Below are 27258 nucleotides of genomic sequence, written 5' to 3'. Positions count from 1 at the left end.
TTTTAGGCATTATCCAGTAGAAGCTCACACAGCATCTTGATTTATAGCATCTACATAGAAAATAGAAGTTCAAATATGGGTCTTCCTCGTGTGACACAGAAAAAAATAACTCTTAGGCAGGCAGTGGCCAATGCTCCATTAGGATTATAATATTGATTAGCATTACAGAAACAAGTTTTCTACTTGGCATCAAGTATGAGAAGATCTGGAAGTGATTCAGAATGTTTTTCCACACTAATGAACTTCAAGGGTAAGTGAATAAATGTCCAACTGCTGTGCCTCTGCAAAGTTGTGAAGTCTTTATAGAGTCACCACATGAATGCTAGGATGTGTCTTAGCCAAATCCAGCAGCGCCTAAAAAAAAGCACATGTATAAAAAGCCTAAAAACATTTAACAATTGGAATACAGAAACTCGTATAATTCTTAAACCAATAAATGAACCTAATATATTGGCACACCATGGCTAAATTATAAAAGCATTGGCACTAGAAAACAATACCGACAAGTAGTAAAATACGTTTTTTCGTTTTCCAGAATGCATATTCAGTAACTAGCAAAACACTCTGCCATTAAACGATATTAACTTTATCAGCAACAAGTACTAGGGCCTCACCCAAAAAATACAATTCTGGCTGAAGTGTTTAGATCTGCCTCTATTTTGTTAATTATAAAAACTGAATGCTGTGCAATAAAGCAGTGAAAGCAAGGTAAAGCATAGGTAAGTGTTGTGTAAATCTAGAGTGCTGAGGTAACGCATATTACAAAACATGGAAAGCCATGGCAAATGCACAGTATAACCATGGGAAAACGGCAAAATGATTGTGCAATATTAGTGCAGTACCAAATTTTGAGGAATGGCAAATTAAAGTGAGTGCGATATAATTAAAAACACGTGTAATACCTCATTTCAGAAATGAAAGGCGAGCCCTTAGCCCTGTCTCGACGTTGGTGGAAAAATGTATTCATGTCAAGCGAATCTGAGGCAAAGAAGAAACAAAAAGTAATCGTAAAAAAATATACGTTCACCTACTTTCAAGCGCGAGCAACAAGATAACGATGTGCTCGCGAGATAATAGCGTTTGAAACCGTCTGAGAAAGAGTCAGTGATCACATACGGACTAAATTAATATTGTTGGTTTCGAGAAATTGGTAAGAAATAGGACCGTAAAATACCATTAAAAAAAAAACATATTGACGTTTCGATATGACTAAATGGCAATTAACAAACGCGGGTATGCATTTGTTACGTTTGTTAGTGTTTGTAGTTTCACCTTAATCAATGGTTTTGTTGTAGAACAGCGACAGTGTAAATCATAGAGATCGCATTTTAAGATGTTACTCCCCTTCTGCCAACACTTAAATATCGATCGCAGAGTTTACCTGGCATACAATCATGCCGTAGAAATCAGTTTAAACCGGGCCGTGGTAAATGTGGGGGTTGGACAAACAAAAAAATAAAACGGGTGCCATATGTAGCACATACTGTTATACTTTGTGATACATCAAAGGTGCTTCCTTCCTGTAGCAAGTTAGTTTCAGTTAAGATGGCAAAACATCAAATCTGACAAATGGCGATTGACTGGTAAGTGCTTCCTGGTACAGTCTCAAAAGAATACCAAATGAGGAATGGTCAAGAATCCTTCCAGAACACCCCTCCCTTGTAGACTGTCATGTCTATTCAGTGGTGTCCTGGCTCCCTATGGAAAGTGATGCTAAACTAAAGCTTGGTTTTTTTTTTTTGGTTTTTTTTAAATGTTGTATTGAAAAAATTAGGTTCAAGACATTCTTTACATTCAATGGCAGTAAGAGGAGTGTTGAGACTTTGGCTTGTAAAATCAATAAATACATGCATGTTAGTTACTAATCGCATGGCACACTACAATCTAGTCTTGTCTCCAAACAGCACCTCCTTTCTTGTACAGATTACCTGCAGTCGCAGTCTTACAATCTCAAACTCCCATGGCGCATCAAGGACATACTACAAGTTCACCATCTCTGGGATCTTGGACTCCAGAAGGCCTTGCTCATTATAAAGCCAAAATGATGTCGGTAAGGTTAAAATACATCAAGCCACCTGACTCGTTTCAAATGACTATTTTACTCATTTAAGTTTAACACAGTTACATCTGGCTTATTTTATTGACAAATGTATAGTTGCTGCCCCTCTACCATTTATGGTTTGCCTATTAGCAACAGTGCATCATTAATGACATCAAATAATGTAGCCCAGCTACTGTAAATATATATTGTGAACTGCAGATTCAGAAACTTAAAAGGAAAAGGTTTTATTTAAATTTTTTAGCAAAACCGAACAATATAAAATGACATTCAACCTCATCAAGTGACAATGCAATACAATCATTTTCTGATAGTTTGCATCACTTTTCTAGAAAAAATATAAAATACAGCATATTTACACCAGCATATGCATTTTCCAGTGCTGAATTATTTCTCAAATACGTTGTGCAATGCTAGCAGCCTGTTAGACCAGTTCACACACTGTCACATAAAAAAAAACATGCAGTGTTCTTTTTAAACTCAACTGCTGGAAGTAGAGAGTGAGGAAACATTACAGCAAATATGCTACATATTCATCATGATTATCTCGAGATTGAATTAATAAAATTTAACAGGAAGCAAACGTTACAATGTGGGTTCTTTTCTTGCAATCTCTGGTATTTTTTACATCACTGAAGACTTGCCTTTAAGCTATTCCTGTTAAATAAGTTGGTATATAGCTTCACTGTTGTCTCAGTGTTGTTTTGTTATATAATAATGGCTGTACAAAAAACTAGTTACATATAAAGAGCAATTCGAAGACTTTACTGAAAAGTCTCTGATATAAAATGGTCATGGTAATTGGAAGTTTATTATACTTTTCCAATACATGTACAATACTTCAATTGAAACAGTTGACAAAGGCTTTATGGACTGCCAAATTGATTAAAATAATTAAATAATAATAAAAAAACAACATTACTTAATACAATCCTTAATATTTTATAAATATGGCCCTCGAAAAAATCCATTCACATTTATTGGAAAAGAGACTTCTTGCACATTGCTGTTATTTACAGAAGCAGTGTTATTTTGAGTGTAATGTGAATGCTTTTTCACTGTGCCGTTTTGCTTGTTTAAATGAAGGCAGAAGTGAAAGAAGCTGTTGCCAGTATAACAACTGACATCACAGAAGACACTTTTATCCAGGATTCACAAATACATGAAAATGTTTTTCCTTCTCAAGAACTTTCAAATGAGCAAAGATCTCAGAATAGAATTGACAGCAGCCAGCTGGTAAGAACCACCATTTAAACATTTCAGTATTTGTCCTAATGGACAGCAGGTGCCAAGGGAGGGCAGTAGGAGATGATGGGAGCTAGTGGTACATTTTGAATTGATAAGGATTTTATTTGTAATAATGTTGACAATATTTTTTACACTACAGCATAGTATATTTAAGTCACTTTTCTATTTACACTGATACTGTAAAAAAGAAAACATTAAGAAAAAACGAAAGCTGGCAGGCTGAGGACAGGGCACGTTCAAGATATTGTGATCATTCACCATGCAGGTATTGGCCATGATTGGTTTGAAGCACTTAAGACAGATATTGTGATCATTCACCATGCAGGTATTGGCCATGATTGGTTTGAAGCACTTAAGACAGATTTAAGTCACCTTCCTTGACCAGCACAATCCCTGAATCTCAATACAACTGAGCATTTTGGGGATTAGCTTCAACAACAAAAAGCATAAGGAAATCCAAATTCAGAATGTCATCAAATCAGAATTGCAAGTAGCTTTTTAAAAAGACAATTCTGCAAACAGTAAGAGCGACATCTAGTGGTTTAAAAAAGGTATTATCAAATGTTTATTTTCTTACTACAACCAAACCTGTCTTAAAGACCACTTGTATGTAGAGTGACCACAGTGATGAATGCAGGTTATTCATTCATTTTCCAATTGATTATGTATACCATGCCGAAAACTGAAGTTATTCAAGAATCCACAGTAAACACATTCACAGTTACCTCTCCATTTAAGTGTCCAATCTGGCAGTCAGTTGTAGAGATGTAATACTTTTCAAATATTTTTTTCTAGGGACATGAAAGTGCTAGTATATCCAGCCTAGCTATTTATCTGCCATGATCAATCTTTTCAGCAATGTTAGTTTATTATTGAACATAGAAGATTAATTCAGATATTGTAGATCCTACCAAAGTTTTCGTACACTGTGTTGTATGTGCTCCGTACGCTCCCATTGCTGTTATTGCCATGTGAGCTGTTCAGTGTGTTGATATGTATGAACTTCAACCTCCATCTCGATCTCCTGCCTGTCACTCAGCAGCGATTTCATGCTCCCACACGGCAGACGGCTACTCTGTCACAAGCATTAATACTCTGTATCTTTCTAAACAAGGGACTTAAGGGAGTCCCTAATAAAAGCTGAATCTCAAAACAATAATTGTGTGAATATAGCAATTGTTCCAGCTGTATATAATGGTATTTAGAACAGGATTCATTCATCTGCCTTTTTACATATCCTCCTTTACTCTGGTCCCATCGCAGTTTGATATGCAACAGATTACTGTATTTAATACCTGCCTACAAAAAGGGCCATATTAAGGGACAGGCCTACAGGACCCAGGCCCAGGGCCCCCAGAAAACTAGGGGTCCCATAATTATGATCTTACATATTTCATCTTCCATGTGTTTTATTTACAGAGCCGTAGAATGCATATGTATCACATGTACATCACTGTAAGACTAGTAAATACTGTTCACAATTTTTATTTAATAACACTTGACAACCCCCTCTCTTGAAAATTGCTTGTTTTTGATGCGTGGCTTGTTTGTTTTTAGTGGAGCTATGTAAATTAATGTATTACCACTGTATGCTTGCGTATTTTAAGTGCTACTGATATGTTAATTAGTAAATTGCTACCAACCCTACTACTTAAGTGAGGGCGATAAATGGAAACAAAAAAAAGAAAAAGGTTTAAAAGAAGCAGCTTTAGTACAACAAAATCCAAAGTTTAGCTTGTTTTTACAAAAAAAAAAAAAAAAAGACAAACACCCTGCAAGACAGCTGTGATGTGGCTGAAAACAATGACAAGGAGCAAGACAGCCCCTGGAGCTGGTAATGTTGAAACTGCAGGCAAAAGAAAATGCGGTAGAAATGCAACAGCCTCTTAACTGCATTTGAAGCTGCTCAACAAAAGGTTAATTTATCTAGTGTGTGCCCAGGGCCCCGTGAGTTCTTAATTCTGTCCTGCCTACAAATACTTGTTAAAGACAACTTACTCAGAGAATAGTATCAGCACACCGCTACATAGTACTGTATATTCTTGTTCTTCTTATAGGTATTGTATCATTTAAAAGGAGGTTCACAGGTGCTGGTTTTAAACAGTTGCAATCAAGGACAGAAGAAAATGTTACATGTTGTCCCACAGAATCACCAACTAGAGCAGTGTTCTCAAAAGCATTCATTAACAGATGGAATGGAAAACAGTGCCGCCATGTCTGGACAAGGTACCTCTTTAGCAAAAGCAATATTAACTTGTATCTATCAACCTGATTATTGGTGTTTTCTAATAGTAATCACATGGTAAGCTGTATGTAAGTACATAGGTGTTACTATTGTTCTAACATCAATGTACTTGCACAGCACTAATAAGTATACGCACTGGATTTGTTATAACACAATCTGTCCTCAGTTGATGAACTTGTTTTGTTAAAACAGAAGGCTGATACCATCTACCACCACCTTCATTTATTGTAATTCAGTGGAGAAAAAAACCCACTTTATTTATAATGTCATTCATCAACTCCAAAATGAGTATTCTGCTTTTGAATTGCTAATTCAGAATACTATCAGCCATAGTAATTGTACCTCTAATATTTTCTTAACCTGCTTAATTTAATTGTTACATTAGAAACACAACAGGTAAATGCCACTAAACAACAATTATACTAAATTAAATAACAATTAAACTAAATAACAAATTAATAAAACTAAACTTTCTTTCTCTTTAAAACACGTAATCTTTGACGACCCCTGTGTCACAGATTCCTGTGTTAAACCGCCTGTTAGACCATTTTTAGACTGGTTTCAAGAGCAGGTAGTTTCACACAATTAATGTGTGTGCAATTGATAATACTAGCATGTGGATTCATATTTTTAACTAAAACTAAAATGTTATATTCTATGGTTAATTACTTGTAATGGTGTGACTTTTTGGCATTTATTCCCCCTGTTTGAATTGGAATCTAGATTTAGCTCATTCAATGGCTTCTACATCAATAGGAAGTATACCAGCTACAGCAACACAAGCAGCTTGCATGACTATACCACAGGTAAGCAGATCCTGGAACATATTACTCTAGTAATCAAATTATGTGCAGGGTGAGTTCAAATAGAGGTACCCTTTGGAGTCATATTGTCAGAAATGTTTTTTTAAAAAAAAATCTAGGCTGGTGTAGGGTCAGTTAAAGGAAGGTATAATCAAGGTCGGATCCGTTCAGATTGTGTCGATCTTGACGTGATTTGTTTCATTGTCTGATGTTGCAGGGTGTCCTTTCATTTGATTTAAACTGGAACAGTGGTCCTCAAGTTGAGCCCACAAGACCGCAGCATTGTGCTTGTGATGTCAGCTGACATAAGCTGGATAAGTGCAATACAGTGCAAGAGAAACTTTCAGTCAGTTAAATGTCAAGCAAGAAAAATCATCATAGCCTCATATGAGAAATACACACGTGCCTGTTCATAAAACTCATTGCATAACACGCTTGTTCTCGAATTTCCTAGTCTCTGGAATCAAAGGAGACTCATGCTTTCTCCAGAAGTAGTGCAAAGTAAGTCTTAAACCTTCCTATTATGTCACCACAGAGACAGTCCAGTGATCTTTCCCTTCTGAGGATGGTTCCTCCACTACCTCAGCAGTACATGTCTCCAGCTTCCCTGCCAATGATTAGACAAAACCCAGCCTACCTGCCTCCTGGCTGCTTAATTTCTCCTGCTTCTATAAATAGCAGTTTTGGTTACAACATTCTACCAGCACACTATTTTTCACAGGTATGTAAGATGTAGTTTTTCATGATGCAGCTGATTCCTGCACCAGTACAGTACATATCATCCATCACAGTTGATCCTCAGGTTGTGTAACATGCCTGTTATAATGAGATGCAGAGCTTGATTCAAAACCAAATAGTAATAGATCCAAAACTTGTATTGAATATGGTTCATTCACTGCTTTAGGGGTAGAAAAGAAAGTAATATACTTTAATATACTGCATAAAGATAGTATTAAATGCAATTATCTTTAAATCAAAATAAAATAGACAGATACACTGTGACAAACTGATTAGACAACTACGAAAGAGTGTTACACTAGGTACTGTTTTTTGTGGGGAAATTTCTTAGAAATTCTATGCTTTCTGTCTTTGTTTTAACAGTTTCATCAGAAACCCTGCCCTCTCTTCCCAGACAACAACAGCTTTACAACTGAATCCTGTTCAAATGGGCAATCTGAAATGTCCTTTTTTGGGTAAGACCGAAAAGACTGTATAATAGCTGTAAAGATTGGAAATAATTGAAAGGTATGACAAATATGATTTTGAGAATTTTGTTTTCATAGGTTTGCAGGTACAGTTTGGGACTCGAAGTCCAAAAAGCCATGCAACTGCACAAAGTCCCAGTGCCTGAAGCTGTAAGTAATTCATACAGAAATATTTTTAGCAGTATATAAATTGTATAGATTATGTACTTATTTATCAACATTTTTTACCAATATTGTCATCCAATTATTGTTGCAGCCTACTGGATATTAGTGTGTATCATGTATTTTGTCATTAAAATGTTGGCTTTATTGTGTGTTTTTAAAGGTATTGTGACTGTTTTGCCAATGGTGATATCTGTAGCAACTGCAACTGCATCAACTGCTGTAACAATGTGGAACATGAAACAGACCGATTCAAGGCCATTAAGGTAATTTTGTCTCTGTATTTGTAGCCATTTTTGCATGAACAGAATATACACCTGGTACAGTACCTGGTAAAAGCACGGCCGTGTGGTGTGCAGGGTGAGTCATACAGTCATGGGAGTGCAGGGTTGCCACCTAGCTGTGCGGAGTCACCAGTCTTCACTGGGGATTCCACAGAGAGCTTTGCATTGGCTCAGGTGCTCTTGAGGGTTAGGGAGGCAAAACCGACAGAGACTGTTTTAACTTCTCTCGATTTCCTGGGTGTAAAAAGGCAATTAGCTTAGTCTTGGAGATCTCCTGAGCTGCTGTGGGGGAATGTAATTGGACTTTCTAAATTGAAGAGAACATTCCCGGATAAAATAGTTGCACTCTAAATTTAAAAAAGTACTCTCAAACAAGTACTGGAAGCATACTGGGGCACCATCAGGGGTACACCTCATTTTTATAGGGGCCAAAACTCATGATGTTATTACCCCTGTTGGTTTTAACACTTTAACATGCTTTTCTATTGTTTTCACTGGTATATTATCGATTCTTCTTTGATTTATCTTCCCTGCTTTATTTTTTATCTTAGACGTGTCTTGATAGAAACCCTGAAGCCTTCAGGCCCAAGATAGGAAATGGAAAGCTTGGAGAAATCAAAGGCCGACACAACAAGGGCTGCAACTGTAAACGCTCTGGATGTCTGAAAAATTATTGTGAATGTTATGAGGTAAGGAACATCGCTGTGAGTGTGGAGCACTGGGAGTTACATTTATCATACACATACTAAATGGTGTAGTGTTATGAAATATAACAGATGTATACAGAAAGCGTGTGTAATGTTGTGTTGTGCTAGGAACTGAAATAATAATAATAATAATAATAATAATAATAATAATAATAATAATAATAATAATTAATTATAATATATTATTATTATTATTATTATTATTATTATTATTATTATTATTATAAAGCATTGTGTTTTGTGAGTAAGCTTTGTACTAACTTTTTTTTTTAGTAAACACTTCAAATCTATTTTATTTTAAACTAGCTTTTACATATGTCATTGTTTAGGCCAAAATAATGTGTTCATCTACTTGTAAGTGTATTGGTTGTAAGAATTATGAAGGAAGCCCTGAAAGAAAGACTGTGATGACTATGGGTTGCTATGACGATGACACATGTTCCAGTCTGTTGAAGCACAACACACCCAAAACAAGGTGTAAACAAAACAGGTATGATAACGTTGTGCCAGAAAAAATAAATTGAACTTGGTACAGAAGATGCCATACTGTTATATTTGAAAAACTTTAAACAAAATTTTATAAAACAATAAATTCAAAGTAGTGTAACTTACCATCACTGTGGCCTACTTTCATCTGGTTAGCTGAGCTATCAAACACTGTATCTTAAGGCTCGCTGTAACCATACATGAATATTTTATATGATATCCCATTTTATCTTGTGTGTGTATAGGTCATTATGATATGCATATTTTTTTTCTATTTCAATAGGTGCCCTCTTGCATGCATCACATTCAATGTGGTCAAGGCAACATGTGCTTGTCTACTTGCTCAGGCTGAAGAAGCAGAAAAAGAAGGTTATTCAGTGTATCAAGCTGAGCAAATGGTTTTGGAGGAGTTTGGGCAATGCTTAACACAAATCATCCAGTCAACACTGAAATCTGGTGGGTTATACCCCTAGTGTATCCATAAGCTGTGCAATTGATTCCTCTTTGTTACATTGATACCCAATATGCTTTTGTTATTGTGCAATCATCTTTAGATTATTTCTTATTAATAAATTGTCATTTTGGGTTAAAATTACAAATGCCAAATTTTTTTTTACTTTGCAGCACAGCTTATATTGAGATTTTTTAGCAAATTACAGAAACTGGGTTCTTCTGTATTTAAATATAAATGACTAAAATATAATACTATAATGACTGATCAATACCTACATAGAAACTCTGGTGCAGCTACTTAGAATACATGGCAGTATTATACTGACCTTTTTAATTATATCCCAGTGCACTTGTGTGGATCTTTCTTAAGCAGCTTGATTTCAAGATTTTAATGTGTTTTTTAAACTTAAAACGCTCTGGCACAGGCTTTTCACATTTTTAGTCATTTAAATGCATTTTTATTTTTTTTATATCATATATTCATAAGTATATATATATATATATATATATGATAGTGTATATATGTCAACATATATCTCAAGGTTACTGTTTCAAGGTACTATTTATGAAATATTATTATATAACAGTGTAAATAGTTTGTATAGGATTGTATCTGGTAATATATTTAATAAATTAACAAAAATGTATTAACTGGTTTGTGGGATTATTTGACATTTTACAAAACATAAAATAATCTACATTTATCTAAAGAAAACAGAAATAAACTTTGGTTATCCATCCCAGCAGCCATCGCAAGCAGTGTTTTGTTAAAAAATAATAATGATAAAAAGAAAATTATATAGAAAAGAGACCTACAAAGTTATTAATTTGTTTTAGGTAGGATTTATTGGACCTATTTTGTAGGCTCTGTGTGCTTTAAACATATACCATTGAACTGTGAAAATACAGTTTAAATAGTGCTTTTCAAAATGACAAGATTATTTAATGTAATCAGGTCTAATCATTAACAACATATCTAATGTAAGGTGAGCATATGTGGCCAATCATGTTGAAGTAATAAATGTAACCTCTCATAGAGATTCTTAAGGTGTCTTTGACATGTGTTTTGGAAATCTTTAGTGGAGGATAAAGAGTAAGTAGTTTCAAATTTGACAGACCTTCACCAATTGTAAATAACATTATGGAGATGGGCCTTACTAACTAATAATGGTGACCATGGTAGTCAATGGCAGTTATATGCGATTGCCTTTGATAGTAAATTAGCAGGGTAAAGTTTATAATGGATAGTAACGGCTGCCTGCCATAGATGTAACATAGGCTAGGCCCTCCCAAGTTTCAAGTATTGTTTTGCTGGTAACACACTGCTATGTACTAGATGATGTTGGCACTTTAAAATATAAAGACACTAACTTACATTACACATGACTATGGTAAAGCTGAAGAACAGCACCTGAACCCACAGTCAACACACATTAACACAGATTTATCAAAAAGATTTTTAATATATATAGTATTTGAGTAAATGCAATAGGAACCCCTCAGAATACCTGCAGAAATGACACAGATATTACCACTAGAACTGTTACAACAATTATTTTCTGCATTCAAATGATTCATCTGTACTTCAGTGACAATAACACCAGTATTAGTGCAAAACTCGGGGGGCTTAAAACATGCACTAGCAATTCATTAGAATATATTAGCTGACACTGGTGCAGGTTATGTAATCAGGTGAAGGTGTCAAACACCTGTGTTCTTTGTGCTTTTTATTTCACAGTCACTTCCTTTATAGAACTTCAAAGTATGCATACAGTCTTTCTTCATTGATTTACATAGCAATACCTCCTTGACATTTACTTGGCACTTGAGTTCGTACTTTACTCTTAAAAAATAGACCTACTTAAAAGGACTACAGGGTTCATTAAATTATCGTTCATGAAACACCACTTTATAAGGGTACAGTCAACAAACAATGATTCAGTTCTAAACCAGCCCACCAACATAACACATGAATAAAGTGATACAGCTGCTATAAAGTGCTCTTAATTGAGGAGTAGTTAATGAGTGGGTTAGAGCAGGGGTTCCCAAAATGAATTGAAAAAAGAACAATATAGAGTATGTTTATTTACAGTAAACTATATAATACTATAAGAAGTCAGTTCCATTTCAATTACATTTCATAGATTCACCCTTTAAGTTCCCAGTTTTCTATGTACACTGAGCAGAGTTACAGGTTTAAAAATGTTTGTCATTTGTCATTTTTCCTAAGAAGTGCTAATAGTGGTCCATGCAGCTGAACAGGTGGGCCTCAGATAAAAAAAGTTTGTGAACCATTGGGTTAGAGTACTCACCTTTGGGTCTCAGATTCGATTTTGAACTGGGACACTTACAGTTCAGAATATTAAATTAATTTGGTTGGGTGTACATGCACAAAATGGCTGACACAGTCCTCCAAAACAGGGCTATTCAACACTGGTCTTGGAGGGCTGCTGTCCCTCCTGGATTTTGTTCTAACTGTACACTAAATTGATTAATTGGACCAATTAAGCTTCCAATAAGCACTTCATTGGTCCAATTAAGTAATTTAGAGACTAGTTGGAACAAAAACCAGGAGGGATGGCGGCCTCCGGGACCAGGGTTGAGTAGTCCTGCACCAAAAGATGTCTTCTCTTCAGCTTCTGTAGTGTTTTTACAGCTATTCAAAGAAATAAATACACTAATAACTCTATTCCTACTACCCAAAAATAATGCATGATCAACATGTATTGATCCATAACTTCAAAATGCTCAATCAGAATTATATGTTTAAACTGATAAGAAACTGTCTACTTATTTGAGTTTCCTATACATTTAACTTTAAAACACATGTAATAAGCTTCATTCATAATTCCTGATAAAGCCATTAGAGGTGATGCTTTTGCTCCTTTATATAACCTTGGTGTACGAAGCCCTATTTTAATTACCTAAGCGAGAGCTGTATTTTGATCGGCTGCTCTAGGCACTATATCAGAGGTCTCCAACCCTGGTCCTGGAGAGCTACAAGGTCTTCTGGTTTGCGTTTCAACAGAGCTCTCAGTTACTTAATTGATCTAATTATTGGCTTAATTAGTCAAGATTAACATGTCTTCCAGATCTTTAGCCACTGATGATGTAAAAAGACACCTATATAACCTCCAGGACCAGGGTTGGGGACCCCTGCACTATATAATACTATAAGAAGTTAATTCAATTTCAATTCCATTTCATATAGTCACCCTTTAAGTTCACAGTTTTCTATACACACTAAGCTAGAACAATTTACTGATTCACAAGATTTTGACAACCTTATAGTTGGCAAGGTTGGCTGGATACAGCCACAGACTTAAAGGGCCTTGCTGGATTTTTTAAAATGTATTTTTATCAAAGCTTGTAGTTTAGGAGTACTGTATATACTGTTTAATTGCAAAGGTCAGAAAGAAAAGAATATTCATAAAACCCATTAATAATTGTACTTTTGCAGGCATTTTGGCAAATTAGCATCCTCCAGTTCTAAATTAGACAATAAAATAGTCTGTGATAAACCTACTCTATGCACATTAGCATTAGGCTCCTTTTCTGTTTTTGTTGAGATAATTATCTTAGTAATTACTTGTTACCTCCATATAATCTAAATGAATATAATTAATGTATTTAGCAGGACCTCTTTCATTTGTCACTGTTAAATCACAATTGGGAATACAGTGGGGTAGTAGCATTATGTCAATGTTATCATAATGAGGACCATATTTATAACTAAAGATTGTGTTAAATTACAGTGACAAAGGAAGAAAATTACTTTGAGTAATTCACATCGTCACCATGGCTACAGTGAAGAGTAGAAAAACACCAAAGAAGACTGGAACTATCTGCTAACAACTTTTTGTAAACAGCACAGAAAGTCCCAGGAGCATATTTTAACATGACTTGTAAACATTTTCTTCAATGGAATACATGGATAAAGATTTGCAGTTGAAACTTTTAAGATTTTTACTAAGTTACTGGAGTGCACATCGCATCACAAGACCACCGCTGCGAAGAATCCCATTGAAAATATTTTCTTATGGTAACTTTATACATAAACCAATAACCAATGGCCATCAAGAGCATTTGTATTATTTTTACAACTGTACTGATGGCCAAACAATCATATCATGTAAGTAAAATGATAAAAAATCTGCAATGTAAGCAAACATGGATGCGATTTAGGTTGTGTGAGATTTGTGTGTAACTGTTCAGCAATAGTGATTGGAAAGCAGAAGGATCGCTTTGACTTCACAAGGGCATGATGTATGATGGTTGTATTGATCAGCCTTTCCCTCAAGACAATGTTGAGAAGCAGAAACCACCGGAAACTTTGGTCGCAAGCAGGTCATGATGGAGCGAGTCTGCATACCTGTGCAATCAACTGTAACAAGCCATAGACATGCTGTAGTTGCACTAGAACCCTCAACCATGGACAAGGTGTATATATTGAAACTGATTTAAAGACAGCGTTTATTTTATAAGCCTATTGAAAATATGAGATGGAAGATGTGGCAGACATGGGGCTGAGCTTGTGTTCCTACAGTTACATACCTGTCAACATTGAGTTTTCAAAATATGGGAGGTTTGTAAACTGAAATCTCATACCTGTCAACTTTTGAAAATACAAAATAGGTGGGGATATGTGAACTTGCCTCGCGCACTGAATGCTTGCCTGCAATAGGACTCCCCTGGGTCTTAAACCCTGCTTAGTTCAGTAATCACACACCTGCCGTGAATTTTGCAGACATTAAAGGTTTGCTGACATAAGGGTATTTAACAGTATAATACGTGAGAAAATCTGCCCCGGGAGATGTCCGGGAGAAGGGTCCAAAATACAGGAGATTCTAGGTGAATACAGGTCTGCAGTTAAAGCTACCTTTGGAGAATGTAAACAGCATGGATTGTCATCATGTTCTGTTTTATAAAAAAAAAAAGTGAAAAAATTTAAACAATTAAAAATAATAAAACTAAATATAACGTGCTAGTGTTCGTTCCACACCGGTGAGCTATTTATTTTAATTACAGCTGTTAGTGTTGGAACAGGCTTGACGTAATCACTCCTATTCAGATTCATATAAATTCCTTTTTGCTACTGCAAACTACTTGCTTGGAGATGCTACTGGCGGAAAGGCGGCATTTAATCCGCGCTCCCATTGTAACCGAGTCGTTTGGGTTCGCTACCAGTGTTGCTGGGTGGGCAGTGGTTCTCTAACAGCTACTGAACGTCACCCATTTTCGCAGAAATGGTAAGAGTGATAAACTGTTCTGTTGTATTTTAATATTGAAAAAAAAAAAAAAAAAAAAATACACACACTTTGTTATTTTTTTGTTTGTTTGTTTGCAGAAAAACAGAACCACTTTTATGTGCACTTGTACAGTTGTATTGTTATTTCTTGTGGCTGAAACAAGGTGTGCTTCAAAGGTAAGCTTACTATTTTTTCTACATTGTATTTATTTAAAGTTTTTTTTTTTTTTTTTTTTTTTATGTTTTGGGGGTAATAGTGTACTTAACTTTAATTTTTGTGTCCCGTAGAGCAAAGTCAATGCAAGAAACTGGGGTCCACAAGCAATGATGTACCTTAAAGGGCGGTGTGAGTTTAAAAACTAAGAGCATTCATTCTTGGAACATTAAACTAATAGATTTCTGACTAACTAAACTATTGTATTAAAATATATGCATATATTACCTTATTCGAAACAATATGTGATACAGATTTAATTCATTACTCTATTAGCGTTTTATTGGGCGTTGTATAGTATTTAGATGCACATTTTTATAAGCAAATATGTTTAGCTGTATGATATAGGGTCAGGGACAACTTACTGTAACCAATACTTACTGTAATTAGTAGGAAAAGAGGGAGCATTATGGGTAAATACGACATGAAAACAACTGAGAAAAACTTTTTTTTTTTCCCCAACTGAGATTAACCTATTCATATGCGGTGTTTTGCTGTTTTTGTTGTGTTTTTTTTTTTTTTTTTTTTTTTTATTTTGACTGAAACAGAAGTTGTATTTCTTACAGACGGCAGGAGATATGCGTCAGATTATGATGAAGAGGATCAGTTTTACAAATTTGACGCGAATAACTTGAATATGCTTCTCAAAGGTATTTCTGATTACAATATTTTATTCATCAGTTCAAATTCTGGAAATACATGTAATGCAAGTTAACATTTTAAGCAGTAAAGTGTACTGGTATGTATGTATGCATGTATGCATGCATGTATGTACATGTATTGTAATGGTTAAGGTACTACAATATATCTGTGTTTCTCTTGGATTGATATTCAGTTTGCACAGAATCCAAACATTGTTTCAATCATTTAACCACATCTATGCACTAATTGTGCTTTACCACACTGCTTTCCATGTTCAAGAATGGGTTATGTTTGGTTTAAAGAAACATTTACATTTACACTATACTTGTACAACTATTAGTTTATGATGTCCAATAAAGAAACCCCAAAGTGTGTTTTCCGACTAGTGCTGGTGGATTTTAAAACCCAGAGGTTACTGAAATTCAAACAGCACACCCCTAGTCAGAAATTGTCCCTCAAATCAGGCATCCAGGGAGGCAGTCTTTTCAGAAGCAGACCAGCTAATTGAAAATGACATGACTGTGTAATCCTGGTGAATAACGACCAAAGCAACAATAGAACATGTCAGAGAACACATACAGTAGGATATTAAAAAGGGCAAGTTACATCTAAATGCAACTCAGATGGTAAAGTTTACTTCCAGTGACTCTGCTCCATGCTCAGTGTTAACTTTATAGTTTCCCTAAATTGAAAATTGAATTGAGATCACACCCCTTTACCACTACCTTGAGTAATGAATCCTATTGTCACGTCCATGCTGGTTGTGTGCATCGTGTGTATTGCAAACACTCCTTTTCTAGTAAACATTTTTGCCTAAGAAAGACTGTAGAAAAGTGCAGAACATAAGTCTTGATTGGAAAGCATTTCTACAGGGACTCAATGTGGTGCACAGACCCAACATTGAGCTGAAGACATACTTCACTTACCTGCAATGGGATCTAGCCTAGGTGTAGCCTTATGTATCAACAGCATAACAATGATTAAATGATGGATCATCATATTTTTCTATTCAGGATATCAAAAATCAAGAGCAATGGAATTCAGAAGCATCAGAAGAATGTTAACAACTGAAAATACAGAGATACCTGGAATAGGAAAACAATAATGACTGGCCTGTTTCCTTGTTCAAAGTGAAGACAAAACACTTACTGTTTGTGCATCAACTAGAACGTGGTCTTTGTACATGTTAGCAAACACGTTTTCGTCTTGAAACATATTACTGTTTTGTATTGGTAGTGTATACACCTGTGTGCATTTCCCTGCATTATCTGCATAACGCATTTTCTTTTTTTGCTTCTAAGGTTGTATAATGCCTTTTAAAATGTTTGAGTAAAAGATTATTTGGGTTTAGTTTTTATTTGGGCATTCTTATTTGTATTACTGAATTACAGTAACTATGGTTGGTAATAGCTGTTGTGTGATATCTGTATTCTAGACAAACACATCAAATGTAACTAACTAAATAAGGGAGAAAACGTGAAGTGTGCACTGTGCATTAAGCTATACTCACATTAAATTAGTAATATGGAGCATTTTGTGGGCTTATATGCCTTTTTTCTAATGGAGGTTTCCATAATACATCTATGCCATGCAGAGTGGTCTTGTGTATATATGTTGTCCCCAGTTGAACTGGCATGTTGCTTGTATTTGTATACAGTTGGATCACAAATCCTGCAACTCAACTGCTACCAACCCAACAAGGTGTCTGTGGGGCTGAGTTTTTACTGTGTTATTTCTTTTTTATTTTGTTCACTACACAACAGCAAACCAACACCCACCTTATCTTGTATGCAAATTACCCACAAAAATAATCATAATGACACAGGCACTTATGGATAATCAGACAATATCCAATTTATTGATAACCTCAGTCACATATGATTCATGTCACTAATCATGAAGTTGCATGCAATCATGACACAAGCACAAAACAGTTTCTTCAGTGTGACAACCCAAGAAGGTACTGTAGTCCCCTGTGCTATGTATAGGTGAAAAACACTGGAAAATAGTATTAAGTACAGTACTTGAAAATACAAAATCTAAAAGCATTTTATTTCTATTTTTTGTTCTACATTTTTTGTTTTTTATTTGTACATTCTTTTAGAAAAGAAATGGCACACAATTTGAACGGGGAAAAAAAAAATCATTAAACATTAGCCCCAACATCTGTGTTGACTTTCTCAGAACTCATAACGGTAGTCCGAATAATTAATTGCACTAGCAGTCTTGTGATTTGGCAAGTGGCCCGGAAGTTCACAGGGCTGCATGATTTCCTTTTTTAAACTCGGTAGTACTTGACAAAACAGCTTCAGTGGTGAGAGACCTCAAAATACGCCACTCTTGTAGGCTGTGTGGTCGCATATAAGGGTAACATCATAAAAACATTTAATCAGTATTGTCGAATTGATTTCAAAGTTCTAAGTAACAGCATAAAGTATATATATATATATATATATATATATATATATATATATATATATATATATATATATATATAATATAACAAGTCTACATTTCTATCATATCGAACCAAATAAACAGCAGGATCCTCAGAGTTAATTAACGTCCTTGGTTAAAGTTTTATTTAGCCCAGAAACTACCACCCAATTAAAATGCACTAAGCCCATATTAGTCGAGGGGAGTTGAATATCCATACAAGTTTTATCTCCACCTTATATTACACTTGGCAGAATAACAGAAACTGCAAACTGCTGTTGAAGGGCATTCAAAAACGTTCTGACCAGCCTCAACTGCGGGGAGACTGGCCTTAAAAAAATCGAATTAAAAACAATTTTCCACTTTCAAGACCAAAGCAAGCAAAAATATGCCTGTGCTCTCTCGCACCTTTCGGCTGCTGAATGCCTCTGTGAGACAGCAAATTATTCCAAAAGCAAGCATTACCGCCAAACCTGCAAAAGACGTTATCACCCCGGCTGTAAGTATTTATTTGCTAAGAATTAATTACATGCTTTATTTGTATTGAAGAAATACGCTTATACCGCATCTGGGGCTAACAACTGCTCCACAACAGGTGCATAGACTAAGTGCGTAATGTTGTCTATTATTAATAAATTGCATGTGGAGATGTATGAACGTGTGACTGTTTGTAAGTGGGAGCTGTTTTGTGTATACAACAATAAGGGTTAAATAGTTCAATATAATCTGGCGAGTTTGTTTCCATTGTCACTTTCATTTGGCTGCTTAATTAATGTAGTTTAAATGCACAGTATGCAGCATACTACATTTCAGAATACAGTAACGGTTTCCACGCGTTCTTAATGTTGTGACTGATAGTTTTTGTGGTTGAACCTTTTCATTTGCACATGCCTTGTAAATTGTAATAAATCAAACTTTATAACCCGTGCTATGTACGCCATTGTACATTAAAGTTAGTTCACGTAGCCGACTGCTCAGGGGAAAAGGTCACCTCAGTGAGTTGTAAATAGATTCACTTTCGCGTCGTTAATGCTTTGATATAAATTCTTGGTAGCATGTAGCCGAGAACGTGCGTTTTTATTGCATGTCGCAGTTTATTCAGCACACACATCAAATCAATATAACAGTAATGTTATAGTTCATAAAATGGGTATTGTCCAAAGGGTGGTGTGTTGTATCTAGAAGTACTGTAACATTATTCTAGAATTTAGTGTTATACACTAGTATAAAGTATGGAAACTGTTTCTTTCTTCTTGTTGCCCTAACAAGACATTTGTTGTCTTCTTTGCGTAATACCGTAGCAATTAACACAAAGAAACATCAGCTACTGTTTAAAATAAAAATGACTTAATATACAATATCATGCACTTTGTAAATGTTTGAAAGCAGCTAAAAAAACAAAACAAAACAAAAAACAGCAGAAGTGCATTTGTTACACTTTATTTTTGAAAATGTTTACACCAAGGGACAAATACACACACATATAATGTATGTATAATGCTAGAGCCTGTGAAGCTAGCCATATAGTTTATAAAATTACAGTGAAACCATCTCATACATTAGTGTCACCACCTTGTTACTGAAAATAAGACTATATATTATCCCTTTTCAACATTCAACGAAGGTAATGACACAAAATGTCATGCAAGCGAGTGTCAGTAAAGCTTAACACCTAACCCCCAAAAACAATTTCTGATCAATATGTAGTTAGAATGTATTGTTTCAGCGGTATGTGAATATAATAACTTTGTACATTCCAGCAACAAGCTTTCGCCATGGGCACGATGTTCGTGACCATCTTGCTTCCCGCGGGCTGGATCCTGTCTCACCTGGAGGATTATAAGCGCAGACCCTGAACAAGAAACGAAGCTGAAGACCGAGGCCGTTAGAAACCCAGTGTGTCTATGTCTCAACATTTCCCAGACTGAAAGCAAGTCCACCGAGACGTTAATGTATCGGCTTTCTCAATACCCTTTTATCATTAAAATGTAACCAAACTTAGATGCTTGTTTCTCGTTTTACTTGACAAAATTCTGCAAGAAATTTGTATTGTTATAATTTTTTTTTTAAATTATTATTACAAACCCATTGATTGAGTGAGTGCAAACCACGCAATATTATGAAATAAAGTGGTGGAACAAATCGCAATGCCTTTTTATCAAACCAGCTCCAAAATTGTAATTTCATTTAGTTTTCAAAGTTACAAACTCTTCATTTTATTCTAGTTTAAAATGTCTTTCTGTTACAGATGGACAACAGGTGCACTAATACAGTTTTGGTTTCTAGGGAGAGTAACCTATTTATCACAACCCTTTGTATACAGCTGTTGTTGTTTGGCAGAAGAAAACATACTTTACATTTTTGTAAAATAAGAACAGCCAACAGTTACGACCTTTGGTGTGTTGGTTATGCTGAAGCCTGTACAAAGTTTATATTATTGTATTACAAAATACTTTGATTTTTCAACATTGAAATAAATTAAAGGGTAAATTAACTTTGGGGTAGTTTTGTAATGGCTGTGGCTTCCATTTGCCCATTAATGCCATTCCAATACCCCCAATCTGTTTACGGGATGAAACCAAAGAGGACAGATACTAACTATTGCATGGCTCCTGATGACAGCTTTATAAATGGGGAGTACAGTACAATACAGTAAGGTGTAAATTTTAAGTAGCCACTTTTTTTTTTTGGCATAGTACATGTTTAACTATGTTTGATGAGTGTTATGTTATAGATGCATTACAGTAATAGTTAATATTTCCCCAATCCCAATTTCAAATGATTGTTAGCACAGACACACATCTACTTAATAGCTGCAGTGAGTGGATTTAAATACAGATAGCACAGCTACTGCTGTATACCTGCTCCTGGAAACTAAGCTCCAAAATCCAGATTGAACAAAAGTACAATACAGAGAGGCTACCAACACACTCCTATTCTTTTATTTGCATTTCAAAAGCGTTTCTTGAGGGCGACAGTTTGTTGGTCAAAGACAAAGGTAGCACAATTATAGTCACAGACCTGTTTCTGTCAAACCACTAGCAACACTTGTCAAGATATTGGCAGGAGGAAAAAAATCAGCTAAGACCAGTATCTGACTGTCTCACTCAGTTTGTTGCTTACGTTTAAAACAATACAAAAATATTAAAATGTATTCTACTACAGCATGGAAGCAAGGCTGGTTATATCGCCAATGGCCAATTTCTAGATTTAAAAAAAAAAAAAATTAAAAAAACCATCAGTAAAAATCTATTTTTTTCTCCTACCATTTCTGAACAGTGTGTGCGTCCTCCCAAGACATTTTTCCAAACAAACTGCTTCTGTAGGAAGAGATCTCTACACTGTAGACCTGTATGAGACTGCTCAGAGAGGTGACAGTGGGATCAATGCTTTCAATGGGGCTGAAAACAAATGGGCTCTCATACGAACATATCATTTTGTTTATAAAAATCTTATCGCTTGCAATAAAGCTAGTCTCATTTGAGAGTTGAACAAAAACTATCCTGACAAAATAAATTAGGTACCACACTGTTTAGGGCTTATTTTATTGACTAGGATGAGCAAAGTACAGTATTACTGGAAATATGCTTTATACAAAATAAATAATAAAAACTGGTAATTAAAAAAAAAAAAAGTGAAATTTAAAACATATTTTAAAAACAGCCATAAAAACATATGGCACCCCAAATAGTATATATAAAAAAGGAAGAATTTCCATTGTGTCGAGTGCTACTGTCATGTATGTTTTACAGTCACTGTTCTGAAACATATATAGGAGTCTCACCAGTATTACAATTTCAGACAGTTTAAAAACATCCCAAGTTAAATTATACAACACTCTGTTTTAACAATAACACCACAGATCTTTACAGAGCTGACAGCAGGTTTATGTCAGGATGTCATGTGCTTGATGTTCCACCAGCATGGCTGTATTTTTAACATCTCCACACCAGAGGTCCAAGCGATCATTCATTCCCTTAATCTGAAAAACATCAGAAGGCATTAGCACACTGCTTCAGATGATGAAACCACTCATTTAAAAACATGCATTAGACAGACTGTAGTTTCTGTGTCAGGGCCTGCAGGTTTTGCATTAGCACTGAAGATGTTAGTCTGCATGCATGTTTATGAATTGTTTAACACCACAAATACAAAATTAATTAAAATAAAACTACAGAAAAGGATGGTTTCATGTATACCAATCCATATTTCACTAATCTTGAATTTAGTTTTTTTTTTTTTTAAACAGGATCTGGTATGTGCAAATAGTTGTTGTATCAGCAGTCTGTCTTTAATGCAAGGGTGCTTTGTAAAACATGCTTTACACTTGACTGAGTGAGTAAAGTATAAGTCAGTTAAATTAAATGGTTTAACAGAACAAAGAAACACATTGGAATTATCCAATAAATGACACAGAGCAAGACAAGAAGTAGACTTACCTGTTGTAGATCCAGTACCCTTGGCTGTACCCAGGTCATGTGAACTCTCTGGTCTACCTCATCAATGTTGCCCTTTATCAGACCAACAGACAGGGCCTTCATCACCAGCAACTCCACCTGCAAACACATAGGACACACGAACTGAGGTTTGATGGGTTTACTGCATAAACAGCACTTCAAACAATTCTAAAGTGATGAAATTCAGGATAGGAGCAAAGTTATGGTCACACCACGACAAACATCTTGAAAGAGATCATCATTGGTGTCTCCATTGACAAAACAACGTATTGGCACTCAGGTTCATTTCACAAAAGTCTTGCGATTGCAATGTGCTTGCAGTGAGGTTGCGAGGACGCAGAGGTCGGCGATGTGTGTGTTTCATAAAGCACTTTACAAGTGCCGTTGCTTGCGCTCACTCTTTTGCGCTCTTCAGTGAGTGAAATCACTAACTCGATTATCAATTTTAAGGCATAGTGACCGATTAGGTAAATACACAATGGTAGGATTGCAAAGGAAAGCCTTTTGTTTTTTAAGAAATAAAACATACAATTAATGAAATGGCTAGTTGACCCAAATCCATTCTATTTAGCAAGTTTTCTGGATGTTTTAGTCAGAAAGAAAACAGAAGAAAACAAAAAAAAAAAACATGGTTGGGGAGGAGCAAAGAACAGTAGCCAAAATAAAAACCAAATTGATAGATCTAGCGAGCAAAACAAAATTAAAAGTAGGAAAAAAGAAGAGAAATGAAAAAGCTTTAAAAGTTGACTGAGGAAAACCAAAATACTTCACTGTCGACAGCGATCTGGAGCTGCAGAGAAGCGACAGGCTGTACTTTTGAAGTTCTATGCGTACATACTTAAGGAAAGCCCTTTGCAGGAAAAAAGTCAACGCTGTGCAGCAAACGTATTTAAAGAAAAAGTTTATTGATGTGTGTTTACTTTTCTTCAACGTTGTAAAGGGGCTTTTGGCCGAAACATATATAGTTAAGCACACTCGCTACATTGGCACTTATTAGTCTTTATTAGAGGGCATGCCTGATAGCTGTGTTTAGCCTCATTATTTAAAAGTGTGGGGCAGGAAATAACATGGAGGTGGCTGCTGCAATAAAGCTTTGTTATTGCTGTGGTGAACTGCAGCTGAGACGAATTGAGGAACATGCTTTTAGTTTTGGGGATCTGGCAGGTATCTTTTTAGATAGTTTTTATCTAGAAGTGAGATGGAGGCCGTCACTATTTCTGTCACTTGAGTCTGGACCATTTAATTTACTTGTATCAGGTTTGTGTGTTGCTTAACTTATCTATTGTACACGTTTAATTTTGTTTGTATTATTATTATTATTATTATTATTATTATTATTATTATTATTATTCACATAATTGTTGCATGGCATTGTCACCAATTTAAGGCAAGGCAATCTGACCAATACTGCTATTATTATATTAAATAAAATTGGTACTTTGGTATATGATTGTATTTAATACATAAACCGTGTTTGTTTTTACAACTTGACCTTGCCTCAGTTACTGTTATTTTTCACCCACACCAATGTGGGTTACACGTCATTAAATAGATAATTGTGTGTTGTAATTAATGAAACCTTTTTGCATATTCCCCCCCCCCCCCCCCCCCCCATAAAAAAACAACACATTTTTGTATACTGCAGTTATACCTCCATTTTATCACTATATATATACACACATATATGTGTGTGTGTGTGTGGGGGGGGCGGGTTCGTGAAAGTTTTTATTTGCGAGGTGTTTGGGATTGCGGAGCGTTGCAAATCGCTTTTGTGAAACGGGCCACAGGGGCCCCTGAACTCACTTCTATAGCATGTAACCGGGATACAGCAAATAAACTCACCTCATTTACTGGAACCTTAGCACTCAAGGCAATTTCTTGAAAGGTTAGCTGCCTGTGGTTGGCTGGACGAGTAAAAGTCATCTAATAGTATTAATGAAATAAATAAAGAAATAAAATAAATAAATAAATAAATAAACAGCTTCTCAGTTTGTTCTTATGCATGCATGCAACATTGCATTATAACAAATTCCAGTACTACACCTGGTGGAAACATAGCCACACTCACAAAGTTATCCGGTTATAAATCTGGCCTTATAGTATGATTGTTTGTAAACTATAGCCCTTACCTCCATGAGACAGAGAAGTTGGATCTTTTGCATCAGACTTGACTCTTTAGCTGCAAGGTCAGGCTGTTAAAGGAAAAAAAAAAAAAACACCCAGAAATTATAGCAAAAAATCTTTGGGTAAGCAATTGAGGGTGTGTGCATATCTAATTTACACAGGGGCAGGGAAATCAGTGTCTCTTCTATTGCATCCTTAATTTAAGTGACTATGGTTTAAAAGCGTCTTACCTGTTGTCCCCATGCAGTCTTGAAAGACTGAAACGTTTCCACGTTTCCACTATTGAAAGCATAAAGAGTGTCTATTAACCATTGTTTATCTGTGCTCCTCAGGGATTCCAACACGGGATGCATTAACTGCACAAGAAATAAATACAATAGCAGCAGGTTAGACGACAGGAGCAGAATGGGAATACAAAACACATTTCAGCAAAGTGCAACAATACATCAATACAGATTCTGAGGGGCTATGAGGGGCTTGACTTTGGTTCAAGAGCAAGCTAACGTGTTATATGTAGGGTGTGGTTGTTTTAACCCTCTGAGGATCATGTGGGGTTCACTGCACCCCGTTTCAGATATAAAGAAACAACCAATACATCTGATAGCAAATGTAATAAAAATAAATTCATAGTCTAAAATATAAGCAATGTTACCATTTCAACTGAACAACAAATATAATTAATGTGACTTTTTGGGAGACTTTTTGATTGAAGGTTTAACTTTTTTACAAAATCATTGGTTTGTTTTTTTTTTGGTTGAATTAATTTTAACAACAAGTAATAATATATTTACAGAATATAGTGACAATCACATTTTTGTGATATTGTTTGAAATGCATTGTAAAATAATGGATTGGGTAAAGGAAAGACACCACGTTCTGATATTATAATTTAATAATCTGACCGGCAATTCCACCGATTGATAAGAAAGCAGACTATCGTAATTTAATTTCCACCAAAAAAGTTAAGAAAACGTATCGTCAGCCTAGGATATTTTGAGCGTTAATGTGTGTGATTACTTAAAAAGCATACTGCAGGAGTGGTGCTCTTGTAGTTATGTTTTTATACTTTCTAGTTACAGCTGTTCATAATACACTCCATGTGTTGATGAGCAGGTTTTAAAATTTTGAATAATTAATTAATTTTTTTACACTGGTTTGGTATAGTAAAGCTAGATCGCCTGAAATCACATAGATAGAGACCCTTCCTCTGCTGCATAAATTATCCTGGGACTAGGTCATGTGAACAGGGTGAAAAGGAGAATTTTCTTCTACTGAAAGATAACAATGTTTAATTCCTGCTTACCATCAACAGCTTGTTTTACTGCACAGATCTGTTCTACCTCAGTGTTACACGGCTCTACATTGCAATTCTAACACTCAGTTTCGTTATACAGTAAGCTTGGCAAAGTGGTGAGGGCCATTATAGTGCCCCCAGTGGGCTGCGGATTGCCCACAACTGCACTAATTGGTACTAATCTTACTAATCTGTGAGTAACGTCTCAAATCAATGCATACAAAAAAAACCAAAAACAATTCAGATATGAAAATAACTTACAAGCTCTCCGAAATTGTACACGCCCTCCCCTAACAGGCCAGCCAGTCCCAGAGTAAAGGCTCTTTCCTGCTGCTCTGCCTCTGGAAGAGGATACTGTATTGTCAAGGTCAACAGTTTGTAGTGTTATTAACAAACTGCAGGATTTCCTTCCCCTATTAACATTGTTAGCAAGAATGTGAGTGGGAGTTCACGCAAGTGTCAGTTCTTTAAATATGAACCTTAGTTTCTTTGCGATTAGAAAAATAAAAAATAAATCCAGAACGGTCAATTATTTGAAAAATCAATCATACCCAATTAGGGAACACATTTAAAACACACTAAGGCTTAAAACTGCTGTTTTAAAGTGTTATATTATGCCATCAATCTCTATTTGATGCCGAGGGGGTCAAACTGCTATGCTGGTCTTGTGAAATAAGTGAATAAGGAAAATGATAGGCATGTGTTACCTGGTATGTCTTTTGCATCCACACAGCCCAAGTAGCGCAAAGCGTCTTTGTAGTAGGAGGCGTGGTTTCCTATGATGCGGTAATATTTGCTGGAGAGATCATAGAATCGCCCGTGGACTGACGTCACCCCAGGAAGGTTATTGAGCATCTCCTCAACCTCTTCAATCAATTTCTATATTCAAACAAACAACAGCACTCACTACAACAGCCCACAGCTGCACATCTTTAATGGCATTAGAGAACAATTTTAAAAAGAGATACTGTATTTCTTGCTTTTACTTTGATGAAAAGTTAATGCTTACTAATAGTAAATATGGAGCACTGTTCTTGTAGCATATCATTTTTTTAAATGGCTTTCTTGAATGTGATTACGACCTTTCATGGGCTGTTATGGTTCCTACATGACATTTTATTGGAATTATTTGTCATGTTGTCACATCTGGGGCCAGTTGTACTAACGAGATAAAAAAAAAAAAAAACAGGA

The 27258-nt window shown here is 35.5% G+C and overlaps 2 protein-coding genes and 1 long non-coding RNA gene across 3 annotated transcripts in view; 2 read left to right on the top strand and 1 right to left on the bottom strand.

Annotated features, from left to right (window-relative positions):
• The first annotated feature begins 14815 nt into the window (after positions 1 to 14815).
• Positions 14816 to 15246, top strand: LOC121294735. Its single transcript, XR_005946820.1, has 3 exons — positions 14816 to 14901; positions 15000 to 15077; positions 15189 to 15246. It is a non-coding gene; the product is annotated as an uncharacterized LOC121294735 (long non-coding RNA).
• A 3199-nt stretch (positions 15247 to 18445) lies between these two features.
• On the top strand, positions 18446 to 20193 carry LOC121294775 (cytochrome c oxidase subunit 8B, mitochondrial). The gene is made up of 2 exons (XM_041218853.1): positions 18446 to 18691; positions 19953 to 20193. The coding sequence occupies exons 1-2, from the start codon at positions 18581 to 18583 to the stop codon at positions 20046 to 20048; spliced, it is 207 nt and encodes a 68-aa protein (XP_041074787.1). The 5' UTR covers positions 18446 to 18580; the 3' UTR covers positions 20049 to 20193.
• A 923-nt stretch (positions 20194 to 21116) lies between these two features.
• LOC121294773 (26S proteasome non-ATPase regulatory subunit 13) overlaps positions 21117 to 27258 on the bottom strand; it is a 9298-nt gene continuing 3156 nt past the window's right edge. Inside the window, exons 7-13 of the mRNA XM_041218852.1 lie at positions 26775 to 26946; positions 26329 to 26408; positions 25004 to 25129; positions 24779 to 24841; positions 24492 to 24572; positions 22632 to 22748; positions 21117 to 22174 (exon numbers count right to left, since the gene is read on the bottom strand). Coding sequence (XP_041074786.1) covers positions 22079 to 22174; positions 22632 to 22748; positions 24492 to 24572; positions 24779 to 24841; positions 25004 to 25129; positions 26329 to 26408; positions 26775 to 26946 — 735 coding nt within the window. The 3' untranslated portion in view covers positions 21117 to 22078. The remainder of the gene's footprint in view (positions 22175 to 22631; positions 22749 to 24491; positions 24573 to 24778; positions 24842 to 25003; positions 25130 to 26328; positions 26409 to 26774; positions 26947 to 27258) is intronic.

Source organism: Polyodon spathula, chromosome 19 (genome assembly GCF_017654505.1).
Source record: "Polyodon spathula isolate WHYD16114869_AA chromosome 19, ASM1765450v1, whole genome shotgun sequence".
Taxonomy (NCBI): domain Eukaryota; kingdom Metazoa; phylum Chordata; class Actinopteri; order Acipenseriformes; family Polyodontidae; genus Polyodon; species Polyodon spathula.
This window is presented reverse-complemented; position numbering and strand designations above follow the sequence as displayed.